The sequence below is a fragment of the Panulirus ornatus genome, chromosome 65 (genome assembly GCF_036320965.1).
Source record: "Panulirus ornatus isolate Po-2019 chromosome 65, ASM3632096v1, whole genome shotgun sequence".
Taxonomy (NCBI): Eukaryota; Metazoa; Arthropoda; class Malacostraca; order Decapoda; family Palinuridae; genus Panulirus; species Panulirus ornatus.
Window position 1 is genome coordinate 16,561,663 of NC_092288.1, and position 23,165 is coordinate 16,584,827.

At 40.6% G+C, this 23,165-nt stretch overlaps 1 protein-coding gene across 1 annotated transcript in view; it reads left to right on the forward strand.

The window, feature by feature from the left end:
• LOC139746556 (adenylate cyclase type 6-like) overlaps window positions 1-23,165 on the forward strand; it is a 1,154,491-nt gene that overhangs the window by 535,067 nt on the left and 596,259 nt on the right. Inside the window, 1 exon segment of the mRNA XM_071657911.1 lies at window positions 7,249-7,281. Coding sequence (XP_071514012.1) covers window positions 7,249-7,281 — 33 coding nt within the window.

A 23,165-nucleotide genomic window follows, 5' to 3' on the forward strand; every position in this document is an offset into this window, starting at 1 on the left:
CGACAGTTTCCCAAGAGTTACCCAAACCTGCCAAGACACATTGATGGAATAAGGTCAAAGAGCGTTCACAGTACGGCTCCCTCTCATATTCTGGAATGGAAACCTGGAGCCAGTAGAGCTATAAATATGTGTCAGTTATTATCACAATTATTATCATCATTACCAATATTACTATCAATCCTCTTCTTCTCCTTACCATTATCATTATTACCAAGAGGATCATCGAAGCAAGACTGACTAAGAGGATTCCTACGTCACTTGAGGAAGAAGGAGAGAGGAACAACGTCCAGCTGGCACGTCAGATATGAAAGACTTTGTAAGATACTGCCAATGAAATCCTGAGGTGTCTTAGGCACGGAAAGAGAAACCACCATAAACACCCGGGGCCCAAGACTCTTCAACACCTTGTCATCTGCCATCAGAGACAGCCTTGGATGCACGGTAGGGAAGTTCAGGAATGCATTGGTCTCGTCTGTAGAAAATGGACTAGACCAGCCAGGTTGTGGCGGCTGTGTGGGCTTGAGGACTGCAGCTTCCAAGAGCTTGGTCGATCAGCAACCCAACCAGCAGACTTACCCCAGCCCGAGCTGTGGGGGGAAGATAACCGAAGACTCCACGTGGTAAGAGACTGACTATGAGAGCGATTGAAGGATGGAGTGAAGGAGACTTTGAGATTCGATTCGACATATAAGGGAGGCGTCATACTAGCAGTGGACTGAGCCAGTGTCACGAACGGTGAAGATGAACCAGAAAGCAGACTTCAGAACTTAACTGTGGATGGCTACCGCTGGCCTCAGTGCATTAAACATGCCAACTAGAGACTGGCTGTGGCCAAATGAGGCAGGTGTTGGTTTGATTCTGACGACGGGAGAAGCAATTACGTTAACTAATAACAATTCACAGGTTCAACAAAATTTTAACGTTTTTTCTTTGTCCCACGAACTAAAATTGGTGGATCTTATAGCACTTCTTATGCTGAATTCGAATCTGTTTTTAGAAATTTTCCATCAGGCATTGTTGTTCAGTGACAGAGCAATAAAATTTTTACAGTAATTGTATATTACTCATTCATGAATAAGGCTGGCATTGCACTTAAAAAAAACTTGCCTTTAAAATGTATAAGTGTATGATTTTCGCCTATATTTGGCCTCAGGAACATCCCTCCTAGTGTCCAGCAGTAATCTGTCAACACAGAGGGGCTCCACTTTCCTTGGTACCGATTTCCCATGTCCAAAATGTCCTGGTGAAATCTTTCGCCGTGCTTATCACGGACTGCCACAAGATTTTCCGGGAAAAGTTTAAGTGCGAGTCCAAAAAGTGAATTTTAGACTCATATTGCAACCCAGAGCTTTATATGAAGTCAAGAGATCTTTTACACCATCACAGTAGTTTTCTGATCTGTGGTTCCTCAAAAAATCTTTGCCAAACTCTCTTAAATGACAGCCATGCAGGTTTTTCAACTTCATGGACGTAGCTCTTCACTGAACTTTTCATCTCTAGTGGTCCTACAAAAATACCTTCCTTGATATTTTTGCATCATTAATTCTGGGGAATTCATTCCTCAAATAGGTGAATCCATGACTAGTTGTATCCATACCTCTGACGAACTTCTTTATCAACCCTAAGCTTAATGTGCAAAGGAGGCAGATAAACTTTCTCAGGAACAACCAGAGGAGGAGTGATGACATCTGTCTACCATGGAGTGAGTGATGTTCGTTTCGGCAACACTTTCTTTACGTAATGATTTTTCTTGTCCCGGTTCTCCTACTCACGGAGGAAACAAAAGAACTTTTTGTAACCAAGTTGCATTCCAGGTAAAAGTGCCACACAACTTTTAGGTCACCACATACATTCTACTTAAAGTCCCCCAATACTTAATTTCTTCCAAAGAAGCTTCATGTTATCATATGATTCCTTCATGTTAGCTGCGTGAGCTAGAGGAACGGAGGGGAACGTATTTCCGTTGTGGAGGAGAACCGCTTTCAAACTTGCTTTTGGACGAGTCAATGCACAAGCGCCACTCATCTGTGTTATATTCGTGGCCAAGCGCCCCCATAACAGAACGAACATCATTGCAACACACCAGACCACCTTCAAGGGAGAAAAAATCTTTGAAAACGACATGACAATCACGATAAAAACAAACTTTAGTTTCATTCTGGAGAAGATTCCAACCCTTTAACCTACAACCTAAAAGTTTGGTTTGCTTCTTAGACAAATTTAAATCGCGGGCGAGATCATTAAGATCTCCTTGACTCAGCAAATGTGGTTCACTTTGAAGAACAGCTTACTTCCAAATGATGGATCCATATTGTCCTCTACTTGGTCTACTTTCTCATCTCCAGACTCATTGTCACTCAGTGCCAAGTTTCTTGGAAGTTCTGGCTCAGGTAATTCATGACTGTGTGGTACTGGTCTCATAGCAGATGGTAAATTAGGATATTCCACAGTATCTTTGGAATTTAATGTTATACCATTTATATTTGTCAGGCCGAAGTAGCAATCCAGAGCGTGATCTTTGGGTTCTCTCCAAACTATAGGAATGACAGAAGGCATACGGCTGTGAGAAGCCTGACATATGTGGACACAACAAATATGAAGGAGCCTAACTTTCGACCTGGTCTCCCGCTTTACAACCAAAAATAACACTCATAGCATCTTTCAATGAGGGGTGTGGAAAGAACGTTTTTGCGATATGAAAGTCAATTCAACGCAGATGTAGCAGAAAGACTTCGGACAACTTACACAGTTCCTCGGCATTTTAATGGTGGATGGGGCACCAGCACAACACCTGAATACACAAAAGTACAATCCGTCAACAGAGCGGAAAACACACTGTTTACACATTGAGTTCCAGCCTGCAACTGACAGAGAACTGGTACTCAGGTGTGGCTACCGTTTCAATGTTCCAAACATTTCCAGTCGTGTTTCTGCAAGTCTATGGTCGTGACTCATTTATCTAGCCTTGTGCTTTCAAAAAGAAACTATGGCACTACACAAACAATGACAATAGCTGTATTTGTTAAAACCTTTTGCTTCAAATGCTCCGTCGAGCACTGGTGCATATATACTGTACGTGATGATATGCGAGTATGCTGGAACCCGCCCCCCCAAAAAAAAATTATGAGTGATAGAGAAATTCTGGAGACATATTTGGGTTCAGCGTACAAAAATACACAAGAAACATAATTATTTTTTCCGTAGGACAAAATCTTTCTTGATCAGTGCAATAGAAATAAAAATGTTTATTGATTACAAAATATTAGAAACGAAAATTTTATAAGGTGGTCGCTTAGATTCAAGTATCATCTTCATACTGAATATCTATCTACTCATCCATATTTTTTTCATACATATTCGCCATTTCCCGCGTTAGCGAGGTAGCGTTAAGAGCAGAGGATTGAGCCTAAGAGTGGAAAATCCTCACTTGGCCCCCTTCCCTGTTCCTTCTTTTGGAAAAGTAAAAGCTGGAGGGGAAATTTCCAACCCCCGCTCCCTCCCCTTTTAGTCGCCTTTTACGACACGCAGGGAATACATGGGAAGTATTCTTTCGCCCCTATCTCCAGGATATATATATATATATATATATATATATATATATATATATATATATATATATATATTGGAAAGGATCACAATTTTGCGCGTGATCAAGATATTCCTATGAGTCCACGGGGAAAATGAAACACGGTAAGTTCCCAAGGGCACTTTCGTGTAATAATCACATCATCAGGGGAGACACAAGAGAGAAATATAAGTCAGTTGATATACATCGAAGAGACAAAGCTAGGACGCCATTTGGTAAATGTACATATATATATATATATATATATATATATATATATATATATATATATATATATATATATATATTCTATGAATGCCACATACATATCCTTCTGTTTCTCTCAAGTATATCTGACACACATTCATTAGAGCAAACACCTGATCCACATACCCTCTGCCACTTCTGCAAGCACATTGCTCCTCCCGAGTGTGATGCTCTGTACATGGCCCCCCCACCCTCTCAATCACTACCCTGACCTACAACTTACCAGGTATATTGTATGAATTTCTTTTCCCTCCCTTATCATGGAACGGGCAAAACCTTCCCACCCATATCCACTTCGTGTGAAAGAAAAACACAGGGCAAGAAGAAGAAGAACGGTGAAATTAATCAGAGCTCAAACGGTGTTTGCAGACCCGACTCTTAACGGTGGAAAGGATATAAGAAGAGGAAAGATGACTGAAGAAAGAGGGTTCCACCAGAGGCTGGCTGCTCGAGGGAAAGATGGAGGAATCATAATGGACAGTCGCCGTGTGGCTTGTCTCCACACACACACACACACACACACAGGGGTCCCGGGTTCGATCTTGGCTGCTGGAGGTTTGTATGTTCTATGAAGGTGCGCGTTCATATGCACTTTCTTCGTGTGTGTGTGTGTATATATATATATATATTTTTTTTTTTTTTTTTTTTTTTTTTTTTTTTATACTTTGTCGCTGTCTCCCGCGTTTGCGAGGTAGCGCGAGGAAACAGACGAAAGAAATGGCCCAACCCCCATACACACGTACATACACACGTCCACACACGCAAATATACATACCTACACAGCTTTCCATGGTTTACCCCAGACGCTTCACATGCCTTGATTCAATCCACTGACAGCACGTCAACCCCTGTATACCACATCGCTCCAATTCACTCTATTCCTTGCCCTCCTTTCACCCTCCTGCATGTTCAGGCCCCGATCACACAAAATCTTTTTCACTCCATCTTTCCACCTCCAATTTGGTCTCCCTCTTCTCCTCGTTCCCTCCACCTCCGACACATATATCCTCTTGGTCAATCTTTCCTCACTCATTCTCTCCATGTGCCCAAACCATTTCAAAACACCCTCTTCTGCTCTCTCAACCTATATATATATATATATATATATATATATATATATATATATATATATATATATATATATATATAAATATATAGTGTGTGTGTGGATACTATCTTGGTGGCCATAAGAATCAGTGAAGACTCTCCCTCCGTCTCTTTCCTCCTGTGATTCAAGCCGGCATTTCTTGGAGCTGATCCAACATAACTGGGCAAACAGCCCAAGCCAGCCACCCACCCACGCCTACGTGTAACCTTACCGACGATCATTCTATAAAGACGTTACTGGATGTAAGCGGATGACATAACACCATCAACAGAGGTAATGATAGCGATTACAATCAACTCTCAGGGAAAAATGAATTAGTCTCTCCTAAGACATACCCTGCAACAGAAAACGAACTTTTCTTTAGCTGGTCGATAATAACGACAAGACAATCTCTTCAAGCAGTGTTTTATTGCCATGAAAAGCAAATTCTTTTTCAGAGTCACTTCCCTCGGCTTTGCTTCGGCTGTCTGGGCTTCAGGCCTGCCTACGATCAACCACCAGACCGCTGCCAAGCGGTAAATTTGAAACACCTCTCCAAGTGTTGAGGATTATCGTAAGGCCACATATACACGCAAGCGGCCCGCGTTAACTGTGATTTCGTCCTATGTCGGTCATGACCAATGGTCTACAGTAGATTTAAAGCATTCTAATTCTTTAATTAGTTTTAAGGACACCAAATATATCAACAGTTAATTGTTTTTCCCCACATCATCTCTTTCTCGTAAGCGTAACAGGGTAAAAAAGAGGAGAGTAAAATACAACTGTGTTTCCCCCAGCAAGGACCGTGGCATCATAATTACGCCATTCCCAAGCCTCTTGCCCCGGTAGGGCGAGGGTGTCACAAGATATACACGTCAACTTCCGAAGCTTCCTCACGCAGATTCTGTCCCTCCTCCAGGGCAGCCTTAAATATCTGTCCTTCCTCCAATCATCCTTAAATAACCCAGGATTCAAGGATCCATTTTATCGACAAGTCGTCTGAGTGGCTGTGAAGAATGTGGCACAAATTAGCAATTTATGAAGCCTGACGATAAATTACCTCTCTCTCTCTCTCTCTCTCTCTCTCTCTCTCTCTCTCTCTCTCTCTCTCCATGCATGTATGTTTGAATTTCCATACACCCCATAACTTACCTATCTACATTTCTCTTACGGCGAATTGCCTTTCCCCCCCCCCTTAGTGTCGTAGCGCCAAGAACGCACAAATAATGGCCTCATTTGCATATATCCACTTTCCAGCTGCCATGTATAATGTAACGAAACCAGATTCCACCATCCCCAGCCGAGCAACCCACACCATAAACTACTCTATGGTTTATCCTGACCATTTCACAAATGCGGTTCCATGGTATACAATTCTCTATAGTCTCCACCAACCTGATGATGATGGACCACAGTGCAACACAGTTAGAAAACTGGAAGTCGATACATAAGATTCACTGCACAATGAATTAAAGAAAACGTCTAAAATCAACTTTGGGATAGACTTTAGACTCGCCCTCCTTCCCACCCACCCCCCAAAAAAATTGTGTAGAAAACGATAGAGCTCAGGTTGAGACGATATCTCAGTAAATAAAAAGAGAAACAATAACTGTAACAACCCCCACCATAAACCAAGATCTCCTGGTAGGTGACCACAAGGGCAACGAAGTAAATGATCTAATCAAAGACTCAGCTTTGAGATCAGAGAGCCAATGAAAGGTCGGGAGATCTTAGACATGTTGATTCCACAAACAGAATCCGAATATAATCACTTGCGACTTTGGCGACATGCATAGAAAACGGTGATTGATAATATCATCCTATTCACTGTTAAATGACGTTTCGATTTCCAAAGAAAACTGTTTGAGGATGCCCAATTCTAGATACGGCGAGTTCGACAGAACACGCCACGACGCCCTTACATTATCTCTCAGACGTGGACGCAGCGGATAAAATGTGGAGAAGATACAGATAGAAAGAAGCATTATGAGGAAACACTCAAATACGTAAAATCATCATTCTCTGTTAAAAAAGATACTGTTGGGTTCGTGGAAATTTAACAGGTTTTCTGAACACTGAATGCTTTTGACAACACACGAAAATTCTTTCACTTTCGACGGAGTCTCGTATCATTGTAGGAATATCTATGAAAGATGTAAAGCAAGGGCGGAGTGATACAGAGTAAGAATCAACTATCAGATTTAGTTAACGCTAAGACACCCCCAATACCTTCAGATCAAAGCTAGACCAATACCTCAATGCTACCTGTTATCAGAAGATAATCCTTCCCTAAGAAGAAACATTTTTAACCCTGTCTTTCCCTTTTCAGAGTCCGTCCCGAGGGCAGCCGTCCGTAAAACTGGTAGGGAACATTTCCCCCCTTACACACTTTCCGATAGAATTTCCATGGCAGTACACCCTCCTCCGGTACGACATGGTGTTCTTGCTCAGCTTCCATATTTTTGCTTTTTTTTTTTTTTTCCCCTGATGGCAAACGAGACGGAGGGAGATGTGCTAGGGTAAGTGCCATCTGGTTTACTATCCTGTTCCTACCATGCCTCAGATCAAGCAAGCAGATAACCCCCGTCATGGATCATGAGGTCTCCTGTTATCGGTCTTTCCTTCACGTGCAGTTACCCTCCTGTACTCAGCCCCACAAAGACATACATGCAACATCGCAATACTTCTTGACCTGTGGTGTCGCCTGGTGGACGTGGACGGCTTCCTGAGCGCAGTGGGAACACCGACGAAAAATGTCTTGAGGCATATATATATATATATTATACTTAGTCGCTGTCTCCCGCGTTAGCGAGGTAGCGCAAGGAAACAGACGAAAGAATGGCCGAACTCACCCACATACACATGTATATACATAAACTCCCACACACGCACATATACATACCTATACATTTCAACGTATACATACATCTACATACACAGACATATACATATATACACATGTGCATATTCATACTTGCTGCCTTCATCCATTCCCGTCGCCATCACGCCACACATGAAATAACAACCCCCTCCCCTCTCGCGCGCGCGAGGTAGCGCTAGGAAAAGACAAGGCCACATTCGTTCACACTCAGTCTCTAGCTGTCATGTATAATGCACCGAAACCACAGCTCCCCTTCCACATCCAGGCCCCACAAAACTTTCCATGGTTTACACCAGACACTTCAAATGCCCGGGTTCAATCCATTGACAGGGCGTCGACCCCGGTATGCCTCATCGTTCCAATTCACCCTATTCCTTGCCCGCCTTTCACCCTCCTGTATGTTCAGGCCCCGATGCTCAAAATCTTTATCACTCCATCTTTCCACCTCCAATTTGGTCTGTTTCTCCTCGTTCCCTCTACCTCTGACACATATATCCTTTTTGTCATTCTTTCCTCACTCACTCTCTCCATGTGACCAAACCATTTCAATACACCCTCTTCTACTCTCTCAACCACATTCTTTTTATTACAACACATCTCTCTTACCCTTTCATTACTTACTCGATCAAACTAACTCACACCACATACTGTCCTCAAACATTTCATTTCCAGCACATCCATCGTCCTCCACACAACCGTATCTATAGCCCACGCCTCGCAACCATATAACATTGTTGGAACCACTTCAAACATACCCATTTTTGCCCTCCAAGATAACGTTCTCGCCTTCCACACATTCTTCAACGCTCCCGCCGTTCTGGGAATATATACATACATACATACATATATATATATATATATATATATATATATATATATATATATATATATATATATACGTAAACATGGAGTGAAACAACATGATATACGCACCTTTACAGGGAATCAATTTTTCAAAACTGTTGTCTAAACACACACACACACACACACACACCAAGAACAAACGAAGGAATGGCCTCATTCGCTCACATTCATTCTCTAGCTGTCATGTGTAATGCATCGAAACCACAGCTCCCTGTCCACCACCAGGCCCTACTGACCTTTCCGTAGTTTCCCTTGGCTGCTTCATGGCCTGGTTTAGTCCACCGACAGCACGTCGCTCTAACTTACTCTGTCCCATGCCCGCCTTTCGTCATCCTAAATGCTCAGGCACCGACCAATCAAAATCTGTTTCATTCCATCCAACCATCTCCAATTGGGTCTTCCCCTTCTCCTTGTCCCTTTCACTTTAGACACATATGTCCTCTACGTCACCTTTCTTCAGCCATTCTCTTCTTATATCCAAACCATTTCAACATACTCTCTTCAGCTCTCTCAACTATGCCCTACTTCTTTCCACACTCTTTCTCACCCGATCATTACTTACTCTTTCAACGTCCCCCCCATACCACATACTGTCCCCGAATGCTTAATTTCCAAATTATTCCTCCTCCTCCGTATCTCATCCAGAGCCCATGATACTCATCCATACATTACTGGGATCACTGTAACTTTAAACATTTTCATTTTCACCATCCGACATTATAAACCCTCTTTCAACACATTTCTCAATGCTCTCAAAATCTTCTCCCCTACTTCACTCTGTTATGTCCACTCCCAGGTATCCAAAACACTTCACTACCTCCAGCATTTTATCCGTTCAAACTCATACCCCGAACTAACTTGTTTCTCTACTCAGCTAAGACTAATAACCTTCCATATACTCACATATATTCTCTACTTTCGTCCGTTAACACACTCTCCCAAACTAATTTTTCTGCAGTTTCTCGCTCGAATCTGCCATATATATATATATATATATATATATATATATATATATATATATATATATATATATATATGCCATATATATATATATATATATATATATATATATATATATATATATATATATATATATGCCATATATATATATATATATATATATATATATATATATATATATATATATATATATATATATATATATATATATATATATATATATATATATATATTTTTTTTTTTTTTTTAACTATCCGCCATTTCCCGCGTTAGCGAGGTAGCGTTAAGGACAGAGGACTGGGCCTTTTTTGGAAATATCCTCACCTGGCCCTCTTCTCTGTTCCTTCTTTTGGAAAATTAAAAAAAAACAAAAAAAAAAACGAGAGGGGAGGATTTCCAGCCCCCCGCTCCCTCCCCTTTTAGTCGCCTTCTACGACACGCAGGGAATACGTGGCAAGTATTCTTAATCCCCTATCCCCAGGGATATATATATATATATATATATATATATATATATATATATATATATATATTTTCTTTCAAACTATTCGCCATTACCCGTGTTAGCGAAGTAGCGTTAAGAGCAGGGGACTGGGCCTTTGAGGGAATATCCTCACCTGGCCCCTTCTCTGTTCCTTCTTTTGAAAAAAAAAAAGAAAGAAAAACGACAGGGGAGGATTTCCAGACCCCCTCTCCCTCCCCTTTTAGTCGCCTCGTACGACACGCAGGGAATAAGTGGGAAGTATTTCTTTCTCCTCCGTCCCCAGGGATATATATATATATATATATATATATATATATATATATATATATATATATATATATATATATATATATATATATATGCACAAGAGAAAATAACAGCAGTGAGTACTTTCGTTTATTACGTCCTCAGACAGAGGATGTAATAAACTAAAGTACTCTGTTATTTTCTCTTACCAGTGTTCATTGTACGTATACCTCTTCACGGTGAAGTTTACATATATATATATATATATATATATATATATATATATATATATATATATATATATATATATATATATATTTTTTTTTTTTTTTTTTTTTTTATTCTTTGTCGCTGTCTCCCGCGTTTGCGAGGTAGCGCAAGGAAACAGACGAAAGAAATGGCCCAACCCCCCCCCATACACATGTACATACACACGTCCACACACGCAAATATACATACCTACACAGCTTTCCATGGTTTACCCCAGACGCTTCACATGCCTTGATTCAATCCACTGACAGCACGTAAACCCCTGTATACCACATCACTCCAATTCGCTCTATTTCTTGCCCTCCTTTCACCCTCCTGCATGTTCAGGCCCCGATCACACAAAATCCTTTTCACTCCATCTTTCCACCTCCAATTTGGTCTCCCTCTTCTCCTCGTTCCCTCCACCTCCGACACATATATCCTCTTGGTCAATCTTTCCTCACTCATTCTCTCCATGTGCCCAAACCATTTCAAAACACCCTCTTCTGCTCTCTCAACCACGCTCTTTTTATTTCCACACATCTCTCTTACCCTTACGTTACTTACTCGATCAAACCACCTCACACCACACATTGTCCTCAAACATCTCATTTCCAGCACATCCATCCTCCTGCGCACAACTCTATCCATAGCCCACGCCTCGCAACCATACAACATTGTTGGAACCACTATTCCTTCAAACATACCCATTTCTGCTTTCCGGGATAATGTTCTCGACTTCCACACATTTTTCAAGGCTCCCAAAATTTTCGCCCCCTCCCCCACCCTATGATCCACTTCCGCTTCCATGGTTCCATCCGCTGACAGATCCACTCCCAGATATCTAAAACACTTCACTTCCTCCAGTTTTTCTCAATTCAAACTCACCTCCCAATTGACTTGACCCTCAACCCTACTGTACCTAATAACCTTGCTCTTATTCACATTTACTCTTAACTTTCTTCTTCCACACACTTTACCAAACTCCGTCACCAGCTTCTGCAGTTTCTCACATGAATCCGCCACCAGCGCTGTATCATCAGCGAACAACAACTGACTCACTTCCCAAGCTCTCTCATCCCCAACAGACTTCATACTTGCCCCTCTTTCCAAAACTCTTGCATTTACCTCCCTAACAACCCCATCCATAAACAAATTAAACAACCATGGAGACATCACACATCCCTGCCGCAAACCTACATTCACTGAGAACCAATCACTTTCCTCTCTTCCTACACGTACACATGCCTTACATCCTCGATAAAAACTTTTCACTGCTTCTAACAACTTGCCTCCCACACCATATATTCTTAATACCTTCCACAGAGCATCTCTATCAACTCTATCATATGCCTTCTCCAGATCCATAAATGCTACATACAAATCCATTTGCTTTTCTAAGTATTTCTCACATACATTCTTCAAAGCAAACACCTGATCCACACATCCTCTACCACTTCTGAAACCACACTGCTCTTCCCCAATCTGATGCTCTGTACATGCCTTCACCCTCTCAATCAGTACCCTCCCATATAATTTACCAGGAATACCAGGAATTGTTTCTTACATTTTTCATATGTATATATATATGTATGTGTGTGTGCGTGTGTGTGTGTGTGTGTGTGTGTGTGTGTGTGTGTGTGTGTGTGTGTGTGTGTATATATGTATATTATCCCTGGGGATAGGGGTGAAAGAATACTTCCCACGTATTCCTCGCGTGTCGTAGAAAGCGACTAGAGGGGACGGGAGCGGGGGGCCGGAAATCCTCCCCTCCTTGTATTTAACTTTCTAAAATGGGGAAACAGAAGAAGGAGTCACGCGGGGAGTGCTCATCCTCCTCGAAGGCTCAGAGTGGGGTGCCTAAATGTGTGTGGATGTAACCAAGATGTGAAAAAAGGAGAGATAGGTAGTATGTTTGAGGAAAGGAACCTGGATGTTTTGGCTCTGAGTGAAACGAAGCTCAAGGGTAAAGGGGAAGAGTGGTTTGGAAATGTCTGGGGAGTGAAGTCAGGGGTTAGTGAGAGGACAAGAGCAAGGGAAGGAGTAGCAATACTCCTGAAACAGGAGTTGTGGGAGTATGCGATAGAATGTAAGAAAGTAAATTCTCGATTAATATGGGTAAAATTGAAAGTTGATGGAGAGAGGTGGGTGATTATTGGTGCATATGCACCTGGGCATGAGAAGAAAGATCATGAGAGGCAAGTGTTTTGGGAGCAGCTAAATGAGTGTGTTAGCGGTTTTGATGCACGAGACCGGGTTATAGTGATGGGTGATTTGAATGCAAAGGTGAGTAATGTGGCAGTTGAGGGAATAATTGGTATGCATGGGGTGTTCAGTCTTGTAAATGGAAATGGTGAAGAGCTTGTAGATTTATGTGCTGAAAAAGGACTGATGATTGGGAATACCTGGTTTAAAAAGCGAGATATACATAAGTATACTTATGTAAGTAGGAGAGATGGCCAGAGAGCGTTATTGGATTACGTGTTAATTGACAGGCGTGCGAAAGAGAGACTTTTGGATGTCAATGTGCTGAGAGGTGCAACTGGAGGGATGTCTGATCATTATCTTGTGGAGGCTAAGGTGAAGATTAGTATGGGTTTTCAGAAAAGAAGAGTGAATGTTGGGGTGAAGAAGGTGGTGAGAGTAAGTGAGCTTGGGAAGCAGACCTGTGTGAAGAAGTATCTGGAGAGACTGTGTACAGAATGGAAAAAGGTGAGAACAATGGAAGTAAGGGGAGTGGGGGAGGAATGGGATGTATTTAGGGAATCAGTGATGGATTAAGCAAAAGATGCTTGTGGCATGAGAAGAGTGGGAGGTGGGCTGTTTAGAAAGGGTAGTGAGTGGTGGGATGAAGAAGTAAGAGTATTAGTGAAAGAGAAGAGAGAAGCATTTGGACGATTTTTGCAGGGAAAAAATGCAATTGAGTGGGAGAAGTATAAAAGAAAGAGACAGGAGGTCAAGAGAAAGGTGCAAGAGGTGAAAAAAAGGGCAAATGAGAGTTGGGGTGAGAGACTATCAGTAAATTTTAGGGAGAATAAAAAGATGTTCTGGAAGGAGGTAAATAGGGTGCGTAAGACAAGGGAGCAAATGGGAACTTCAGTGAAGGGCGTAAATGGGGAGGTGATAACAAGTAGTGGTGATGTGAGAAGGAGATGGAATGAGTATTTTGAAGGTTTGTTGAATGTGTCTGATGACAGAGTGGCAGATATAGGGTGTTTGGGTCGAGGTGGTGTGCAAAGTGAGAGGGTTAGGGAAAATGATTTGGTAAACAGAGAAGAGGTAGTAAAAGCTTTGCGGAAGATGAAAGCCGGCAAGGCAGCAGGTTTGGATGGTATTGCAGTGGAATTTATTAAAAAAGGGGGTGACTGTATTGTTGACTGGTTGGTAAGGTTATTTAATGTATGTATGACTCATGGTGAGGTGCCTGAGGATTGGCGGAATGCGTGCATAGTGCCATTGTACAAAGGCAAAGGGGATAAGAGTGAGTGCTCAAATTACAGAGGTATAAGTTTGTTGAGTATTCCTGGTAAATTATATATATATATATATATATATATATATATATATATATATATATATATATATATATATATATATATATATATATATATTGGTAAACGATGTGTGGATCACGTGTTTGCTTTGAAGAATGTATGTAAGAAATACTTAGAAAAGCAAATGGATTTGTATGTAGCATTTATGGATCTGGAGAAGGCATATGATATAGTTGATAGAGATGCTCTGTGGAAGGTATTAAGAATATATGGTGTAGGAGGCAAGTTGTTAGAAGCAGTGAAAAGTTTTTATCGAGGATGTAAGGCATGTGTACGTGTAGGAAGAGAGGAAAGTGATTGGTTCTCAGTGAATGTAGGTTTGCGGCAGGGGTGTGTGATGTCTCCATGGCTGTTTAATTTGTTTATTGATGGGGTTGTTAGGGAGGTAAATGCAAATGTTTTGGAAAGAGGGGCAAGTATGCAGTGTGTTGCGGATGAGAGAGCTTGGAAAGTGAGTCAGTTGTTGTTTGCTGATGATACAGCGCTGGTGGCTGATTCGTGAGAGAAACTGCAGAAGCTGGTGACTGAGTTTGGTAAAGTGTGTGAAAGAAAAATGCTGAGAGTAAATGTGAATAAGAGCAAGGTTATTAGGTACAATAGGGCTGAGGGACAAGTCAATTGGGAGGTAAGTTTGAATGGAGAATAACTGGAGGAACAAGTGTTTTAGATATCTGGGAGTGGATTTGGCAGCGGATGGAACCATGGAAGCGGAAGTGAATCATAGGGTGGGGGAGGGGGCAAATGTGTGGAAGTCGAGAACATTATCTCGGAAAGGAAAAATGGGTAAGTTTAAAGGAATAGTGGTTCGAACAATGTTATATGGCTGCGAGGCGTAGAGATAAGAGTTGTGAGGAGGAGGGTTTGATCGAGTAAGTAATAATAGGGTAAGAGAGATGTGTGGTAATAAAAAGAGTGTGGTTGAGAGAGCAGAAGAGGGTGTTTTGAAATGGTTTGGTCACATGGAGAGAATGAGTGAGGAAAGATTGACCAAGAGGATATATGTGTCCGAGGTGGAGGGAACGAGGGGAAGTGGGAGGCCAAATTGAAGGTGGAAAGATGGAGTGAAAAAGATTTTGAGTGATCGGGGCCTGAACATGCAGGAGGGTGAAAGGCGTGCAAGGAATAGAGTGAATTGGAACGATGTGGTATACCGGGGTTGACGTGCCGTCAATGGATTGAACCAGGGCATGTGAAGCGTCTGGGGTAAACCATGGAATATTCTGTGGGGCCTGGATGTAGAAAGGGAGATGTGGTTTCGATGCATTATTACATGATAGCTAGAGACTGAGTGTGAACGAATGTGGCCTTTGTTGTCTTTTCCTAGCCCTACCTCGCACACATGAGGGGGGAGGGGGCTTTCATGTATGGCAGGGTGGCGATGGGAATGAATAAAGGCAGACAGTATGAATTATATACATGTGCATATATGTATATGTCTGTTAACGTATATATATGTATACGTTGAGATGTATAGGTATGTATATTGGCGTGTGTGGACATGTATGTATATGCATGTGTATGTGGGTGGGTTGGGCCACTCTTTCGTCTGTTTCCTTGCGCTACCTCGCTAACGCGGGAGACAGCGACAAAGCAAAATAAATAAATAAATAAATAAATAAATAAATAAATAAATATATATATATATATATATATATATATATATATATATATATATATATATATACATAAAGTTCACACGGCAAAAACTTAAAGCAACATTACAACACAGAAAGTATAATACTGTAAACAGATGTCGACAGCCTACAAGAAAGATGATGTGTGCACTGGGCGATATCGTCTCCAGAAGCACAACCACACGACACGGGACAACAAAGCCAAGCTAGTTATGTACCACAGAAACAAGACGACAAGCAACATCATCATGAAAAACCAGATATAAGAAAAAAAATACAAGAATCCAACATCCAACGTAGTTTATGAATTCAAATATCAATAAAGGAGTCTTCGATCACCTTACCATGATTCAAGATGACTCAACCAACACCTACAGGAAGGTTCCGTCAAACTACATGTCACTAAGAAGTACAGCACATCCCTCACACGAGAGACTTGTTAAATCTATAAAGATACTACGTCATGAACAAGACACAAGACGCCTACACATCGCCGAAGCACTAATCATTTTGGAACAACAACCACATTACCGTTTGGCAGTTGAAGTTATGTTTTTCCAGTGGGTTTTCGATGTGTTTTGCGCGATTCTGACCTTCATTTCTACCGCAATTTTTTAGCTTTTGAGATATCCCTCTATATCCAACGATATCGGGGAACTCCTATGAGAAATAGGGTTGGTTCTGGGTGGGGGGAAACCACCAAAAAAAACTGTGATCTGCGAAACTAGGGTCAGACTCGTTTACAAGACATGAAAAACCATCGGAATACAATATCAACGAAACCAAACCTAACCAAACAAAGGCTGGATGTCCGTAGCGGTAATAATACCGAAACAACATCCACCTGATCACCAGCCAAGACAGCATATTAACGCCCTAGCATTACGTTATAACGAGCGCTGCATGCACGTCCGCCAACAGGTATTATCCAGGCTTAACAACCTGCAAGACATGATTAGCTGGTTTGCAGGCAGCCAAAGGCAAAGCGCCGTGGCGCACTGGATCTACGACACTTGTAAACAAAACAGAACTACCAGTAAGTCAGTTCCCACCTGCTCCACAGAACCCTCCACACACTCCTGGTGAATTCATGAATTCAAATCGAAACGTTACGAAACCCTCAGAGATATCTTACACAACTTCCCTAGCCACGCAATAGGAGATATCAGATAATCTGAAAAAAAAATCAGAATCTGATCATAAAAAAAAATTATCTGGCCTTTTTAACTATATGTTTACAAGAACGACTACCAAATTAATATATATATATATATATATATATATATATATATATATATATATATATATATATATATATATATATATATGCTGTTCCCCTTTTTCAATAACATCACAGGGCGATTGTTGTGGTAGTAAAAATGAGAAATATGTCTAGGGTGAATGGTTTTTCCATCCAGTAAACGTAGTATCCTCGCGCCTCCCGCAATACCAAACGAACCCTATAAAGTAAGGACGGCTCTGAAGATCAGTTATAAAATGTGGAGCTGCAAACAACGAATTTCGTAGGTCTTTTATAATAAAACTAAACGAAAATATGGAAACGTATTCTAACCTAGCCTTGGGTAGCCTAGTCGATCTATTACAATATAACCAAACGAAAAGATGCGTATTCTAATCTTGCCTTGGATAGCCTAGTCGATCTATTACAAAATTAACAAACGAAAAGAAACGTATTCTAACCTAGCCTTGGGTAGCCTAGTCGATCTATTACAATATAACCAAACGAAAAGATGCGTATTCTAACCTAACCTTGGTAGCCTAGTCGATCTATTACAATAAAACCAAACGAAAAGAAACGTACTCTAACCTAACCTTGGTAGCCTAGTCGATCTATTACAATAAAACCAAACGAAAAGAAACGTACTCTAACCTAACCTTGGTAGCCTAGTCGATCTATTACAATAAAACCAACCAAACGAAAAGAAACGTACTCTAACCTAGCCTTGGTAGCCTAGTCAATCTATTACAATAAAACCAAACGAAAAGAAACGTATTCTAACCTAGCTTTGATAGCCTAGTCAGTCTATTACAATAAAACCAAACGAAAAGAAACGTATTCTAACCTAGCTTTGGTAGTTTAGTCGATCTATTACAATAAAACCAAACGAAAAGAAACGTATTCTAACCTAGTATTGGGTAGCCTAGTCGATCTATTACGATAAAACCAAACGAAAAGAAACGTATTCTAACCTAGCATTTGTTGCCTAGTCAATCTATTACAAAAAAAAAAAAGAAACGTATTCTAACCTAGCTTTAAAGGGTAGCCTAGTATAATGTAGTTAACTTTAGGTAACCGTACCCTACTTGTAGTAGGTTAGTCTTAGATAGCCTGTGTTAGGTATTGGTTTCCTTTGGTTCGATTTAACCTAAAGTAAACGAGCGTTTCTTACCTCATCTGGATGGGTAGTGGGCTGAGACAAGGCAGCAAAAACACGTCAAAGGAAGAGCCATTACGAGCTGCAGGCGATGGCGGCCACGCAGCAGTTGCTGTGAGCCCATAGTTCCACTTGTCCGTTTATCACACGAAATGTAACAGATCCTGTAACACACACACACTTCTCTTACATGTTGGTCAGTTTAATGCAAACTGCAAAATCTTACAGTCACCTTAAAAACTCGTAATCACCGATCATCGTGGCCAATAACTGACAATAATTCAAAGTAGTTCACTAACAACTCAACTCGAGGAGACAATTGCAACCTGAAATGAAGGAAGGCGACGGGAGTGAGCCCCCACATCTGAAAAGGCGCATGCGCAAAGCAACTAAGACTTCAGTAAAAACCTTATTTGACGCGTAGTTTGTGCCAAGATGATATCATAAAACAAAGTCAAGTTTAGAAAAATATTTGGGAAATTCATTATAACAACCACATGAATATATAAAAGAATTAAAGAAATATATAAGAATGGCATTGTCGGGCATTGATTTATAGGCCTGGAACATTATTGGAACAAATTAGAGAAACGTGAAATACGTGTCTCCTTACACAAGGTGGACTTACCCTCTCTTTTCAGTGAAATTCAGCACCTTTTTTTTTTTTCATGTTACAATATTGTCCTGTTTTCGATCACTGAAAAAACATTCCTTCATTAAGAAAAGTCGTTCAGTCCAGCATTACAATAGCGGAAAGGAAGTAAATAAATGTCGTCCACGCACAGTGACGCATTCATATGCTCATCCTTGTATTATTCATACGAAGGACTTTTCTCTGGATGTCGTTAACCTGCGCGTTTCCTATAATCGTAGTAAATAAAGAGGTGGGCAAAGAACAGAAAAAAAAATATAAATCTCGTATCATTTCTTGAGGGAAATGTTATATGACTATTGTTGCTGAGAGAGATAAGGAAAGACCATCATCAGCTGAAGAGAACCGCCTGCCTCAGGTACCGTCCACGCCATTGGGAGGCGATCGTCAAACCTCTTCTCTCAAAGAGGGGAAAGGCAGGCTACGCGCTGTTCGTGGCTGATTTACATAATGCATCCGCACCATTTGGAATTCCGAATCGAAATTTCCCTGCAAATTCAGCAGTACATTGGCCTTTGTTGAGGCTGTGTGGGTGCTGAGAGCGCCAGCACTTTGATACGTTCCCAGGTTAGGAGCTATGGTGGGTTCAACCTGATGGAGGCAGGGAAGGGCAATCCGTCCATGATACATACATACTACCTACGCCCGCTGGAGGAGGATGGGGATGGGAGGTTCTGTCAGTGTCCTCCTCTCCTCCCCACCTCTCTCTCTCTCTCTCTCTCTCTCTCTCTCTCTCTCTCTCTCTCTCTCTCTCTCTCTCTCTCTCTCTCTCTCTCTCTCCCTCTGCTACAAATTGTAGGATGTTCCAAAACACCAGACTCAAGTGGCAGTGGGGGGGAAGTCAAAAATTATCTGTAGTTTAGTAGACGTTCAAGTTGCACTTCGTGATCTTGCCTACATGTATGTACCCATGACTTCTCCGTATTCCTGGGTACTGGTGTATGCAAACTGATGTATACACGGCCGATGACGAGTTACCTGTGATTCATACCAAACCCGTGAATGAAGTATTGATCATGAATAGTGAATGATGAATTTTCTGTACATACTTTAAGCAATATCATCACCAAATATTACGACAATAATTAAACCAGTGTTCTTTATAAGATGTGATCCATCAATAGAGACATTAATGACGGGAGACGTGACACTGAAAGTTAAATTGATAATAACAACAACAACAACAACAACAACAACAACACACACACACACACACACACCAAGAAAAGCCAATAAACTCAGAAAACGGATTGCTCGTGCTACGTTTGAACCACACACACACACACACACACACACACCAAAACGCATTAGTTTATATTCATATCATAAACAGTCGGTTGACCAAATCTACATTTTACAGATGAATGAGTTATAGGTTTCATCAACAAAAGATGATAGTAGTCTTTATAATATATATATATATATATATATATATATATATATATATATATATATATATATATATATATATATATATATATATATATATATATATATAACACGGTAAGTTTCCAAGCGCACTTTCGTGTAATGATCACATCGTTAGGAGAGATACAAGAATGAGATAGATGTAGAACAGTCAGTTAATATACAAAGAACGACGTAGCTAAGACGCCACTGGGAAACAAGCGTTACCGAATGGTGTTGTTCGGGTCTGGCATCATCACTGTTATATTCTTTTGTTATTATGTGGACAGGAAAGGGAACTGTTTAGAAATTTTGCCTTGTTTAGAAATTTTGCCTAAGACAAATCTATCTAGTTGGCACAGACCTTCACCAATATTAACGTTACAGTTATTTGTGTATTTATTAATGAATGATTAAATTATATTTCTCGTGGTAAAAGATTTTCAATTAATAATTGAATTAGCATTACTTCAGTCGGTACAATGGTCATAATTTCTAACATGATTAGAGAGAGGATTTGATTCTTGTCCTGTTCTTATATCATATTTATGTTGCTCAAGTCTAACATAAAGATCCTTATCAGTCTGCCCAACACAAAACATATTACAGCTTTTACGAGGGATTTTGTAAACACAACCCGCAAAATTTTCTGGCGAGATTTTGATCACGATATTCTTTACAGTATTTTATTGCTGAAGGTTACATTCATATTAAGGGATTCAAGCAACCTGGGAAGTAATGTAAAATCATCACTAGCAAGGAGAACTAAAAGATTCTTGGTGTCAAGGGAAGGTTTGGGATTAACCCTATAATATGATTTCTTTGCCAACTTAAGAGATTTATCAATGAAAGATCTAGGATACTTTAACTTGGACCCAGTAGAATATATCTTCTCAATCTCATCATCAATATCATTCTGGACTGCATATACGTAATGCCCTAAGGAATATCGACTGGAATGATGATTTAACTCTGTCATACTGAACTGAGTAATTGCTAAATATATGAACAAACATTTGTGGGTTTTCTGTGTATGCTAAACTTAAACGTGTTTGTATCGCTATGAATAAAAGGTACTAAATTGTTAAGTTAAAAGAGAAATGTCTGTAAATTTTAATTTGTTAGCCGAACACAAAGAACATCATCTATACACCTAAACCAAATTGCCGTGTAGGGTAAGATATCCCTTAGTAATTTTGTTTCAAAGAACTCCATGTAAAGATTACTTAATACTGGTAAAAGAGGGTTACCTATCGCCATACCAAATTTCTGAAGATAATATTCTCCATTAAAGTGAAATACACAGTCACTGCATACAATTCTATCAATTCTATAAACACAGAATTTGAAACAAATAAATCAATATTATCCAATCAAATATTCGAAGAGGTCATCAACTGGAACTTTTGTGAACAAGGATGTAACATCAGAACTTGCTAGTTTGAAATGAAAATCAACATGGAAATCCTTAAGTTTGTAAATCTTCATTGTTCATGATTTAAGACTTTGATATATGACCAACGTGTGGGCTAAATAAAGTATCCATTTTGATAATCTACACGTGATTCAGCTTCAACAATGCGCACACTTCCATAATACATATAGCGTCCTCCACAACGAGGATTACCTGGCATATATATGTATGAGACAAAGGATACGAGATTACATGTAGTCAGATAGTCATTTCTTTATTATGGATTCCGGTAGCCTACTTAACACACTTTTGGCTGACACAGGAGTAGGTGTGGTCCGAAACACAGCTCTAGAGAACCTTGTGTACATATAAAGTGTGTGGAAGAAGAAAGTTAAGAGTAAATGTGAATAAGAGCAAGGTTATTAGGTACAGTAGGGTTGAGGGTCAAGTCAATTGGGAGGTGAGTTTGAATGGAGAAAAACTGGAGGAAGTGAAGTGTTTTAGATATCTGGGAGTGGATCTGGCAGCGGATGGAACCATGGAAGCGGAAGTGGATCATAGGGTGGGGGAGGGGGCGAAAATTCTGGGGGCCTTGAAGAATGTGTGGAAGTCGAGAACATTATCTCGGAAGGCAAAAATGGGTATGTTTGAAGGAATAGTGGTTCCAACAATGTTGTATGGTTGCGAGGCGTGGGCTATGGACAGAGTTGTGCGCAGAAGGATGGATGTGCTGGAAATGAGATGTTTGAGGACAATGTGTGGTGTGAGGTGGTTTGATCGAGTGAGTAACGTAAGGGTAAGAGAGATGTGTAGAAATAAAAAGAGCGTGGTTGAGAGAGCAGAAGAGGGTGTTTTGAAGTGGTTTGGGCACATGGAGAGAATGAGTGAGGAAAGATTGACCAAGAGGATATATGTGTCGGAGGTGGAAGGAACGAGGAGAAGAGGGAGACCAAATTGGAGGTGGAAAGATGGAGTGAAAAAGATTTTGTGTGATCGGGGCCTGAACATGCAGGAGGGTGAAAGGAGGGCAAGGAATAGAGTGAATTGGAGCGATGTGGTATACCGGGGTTGACGTGCTGTCAGTGGATTGAATCTAGGCATGTGAAGCGTCTGGGGTAAACCATGGAAAGCTGTGTAGGTATGTATATTTGTGTGTGTGGACGTATGTATATACATGTGTATGGGGGGGGTTGGGCCATTTCTTTCGTCTGTTTCCTTGCGCTACCTCGCAAACGCGGGAGACAGCGACAAAGTATAATAAAAAAAAAAAAAAAAAATATATATATATATATATATATATATATATATATATATATATATATATATATATATCATTTTTTTCATACTATTCGCCATTTCCCGCGTCAGCAAGGTAGCGTTTAGAACAGAGGACTGAGCCTTTGAAGGAAATCCTCACTTGACCCCCCGCTCCCTCCCCTTTTAGTCGCCCTCTACGACACGCAGGGAATACGTGGGAAGTGTTCTTTCTCCTCTATCCCTTGGGG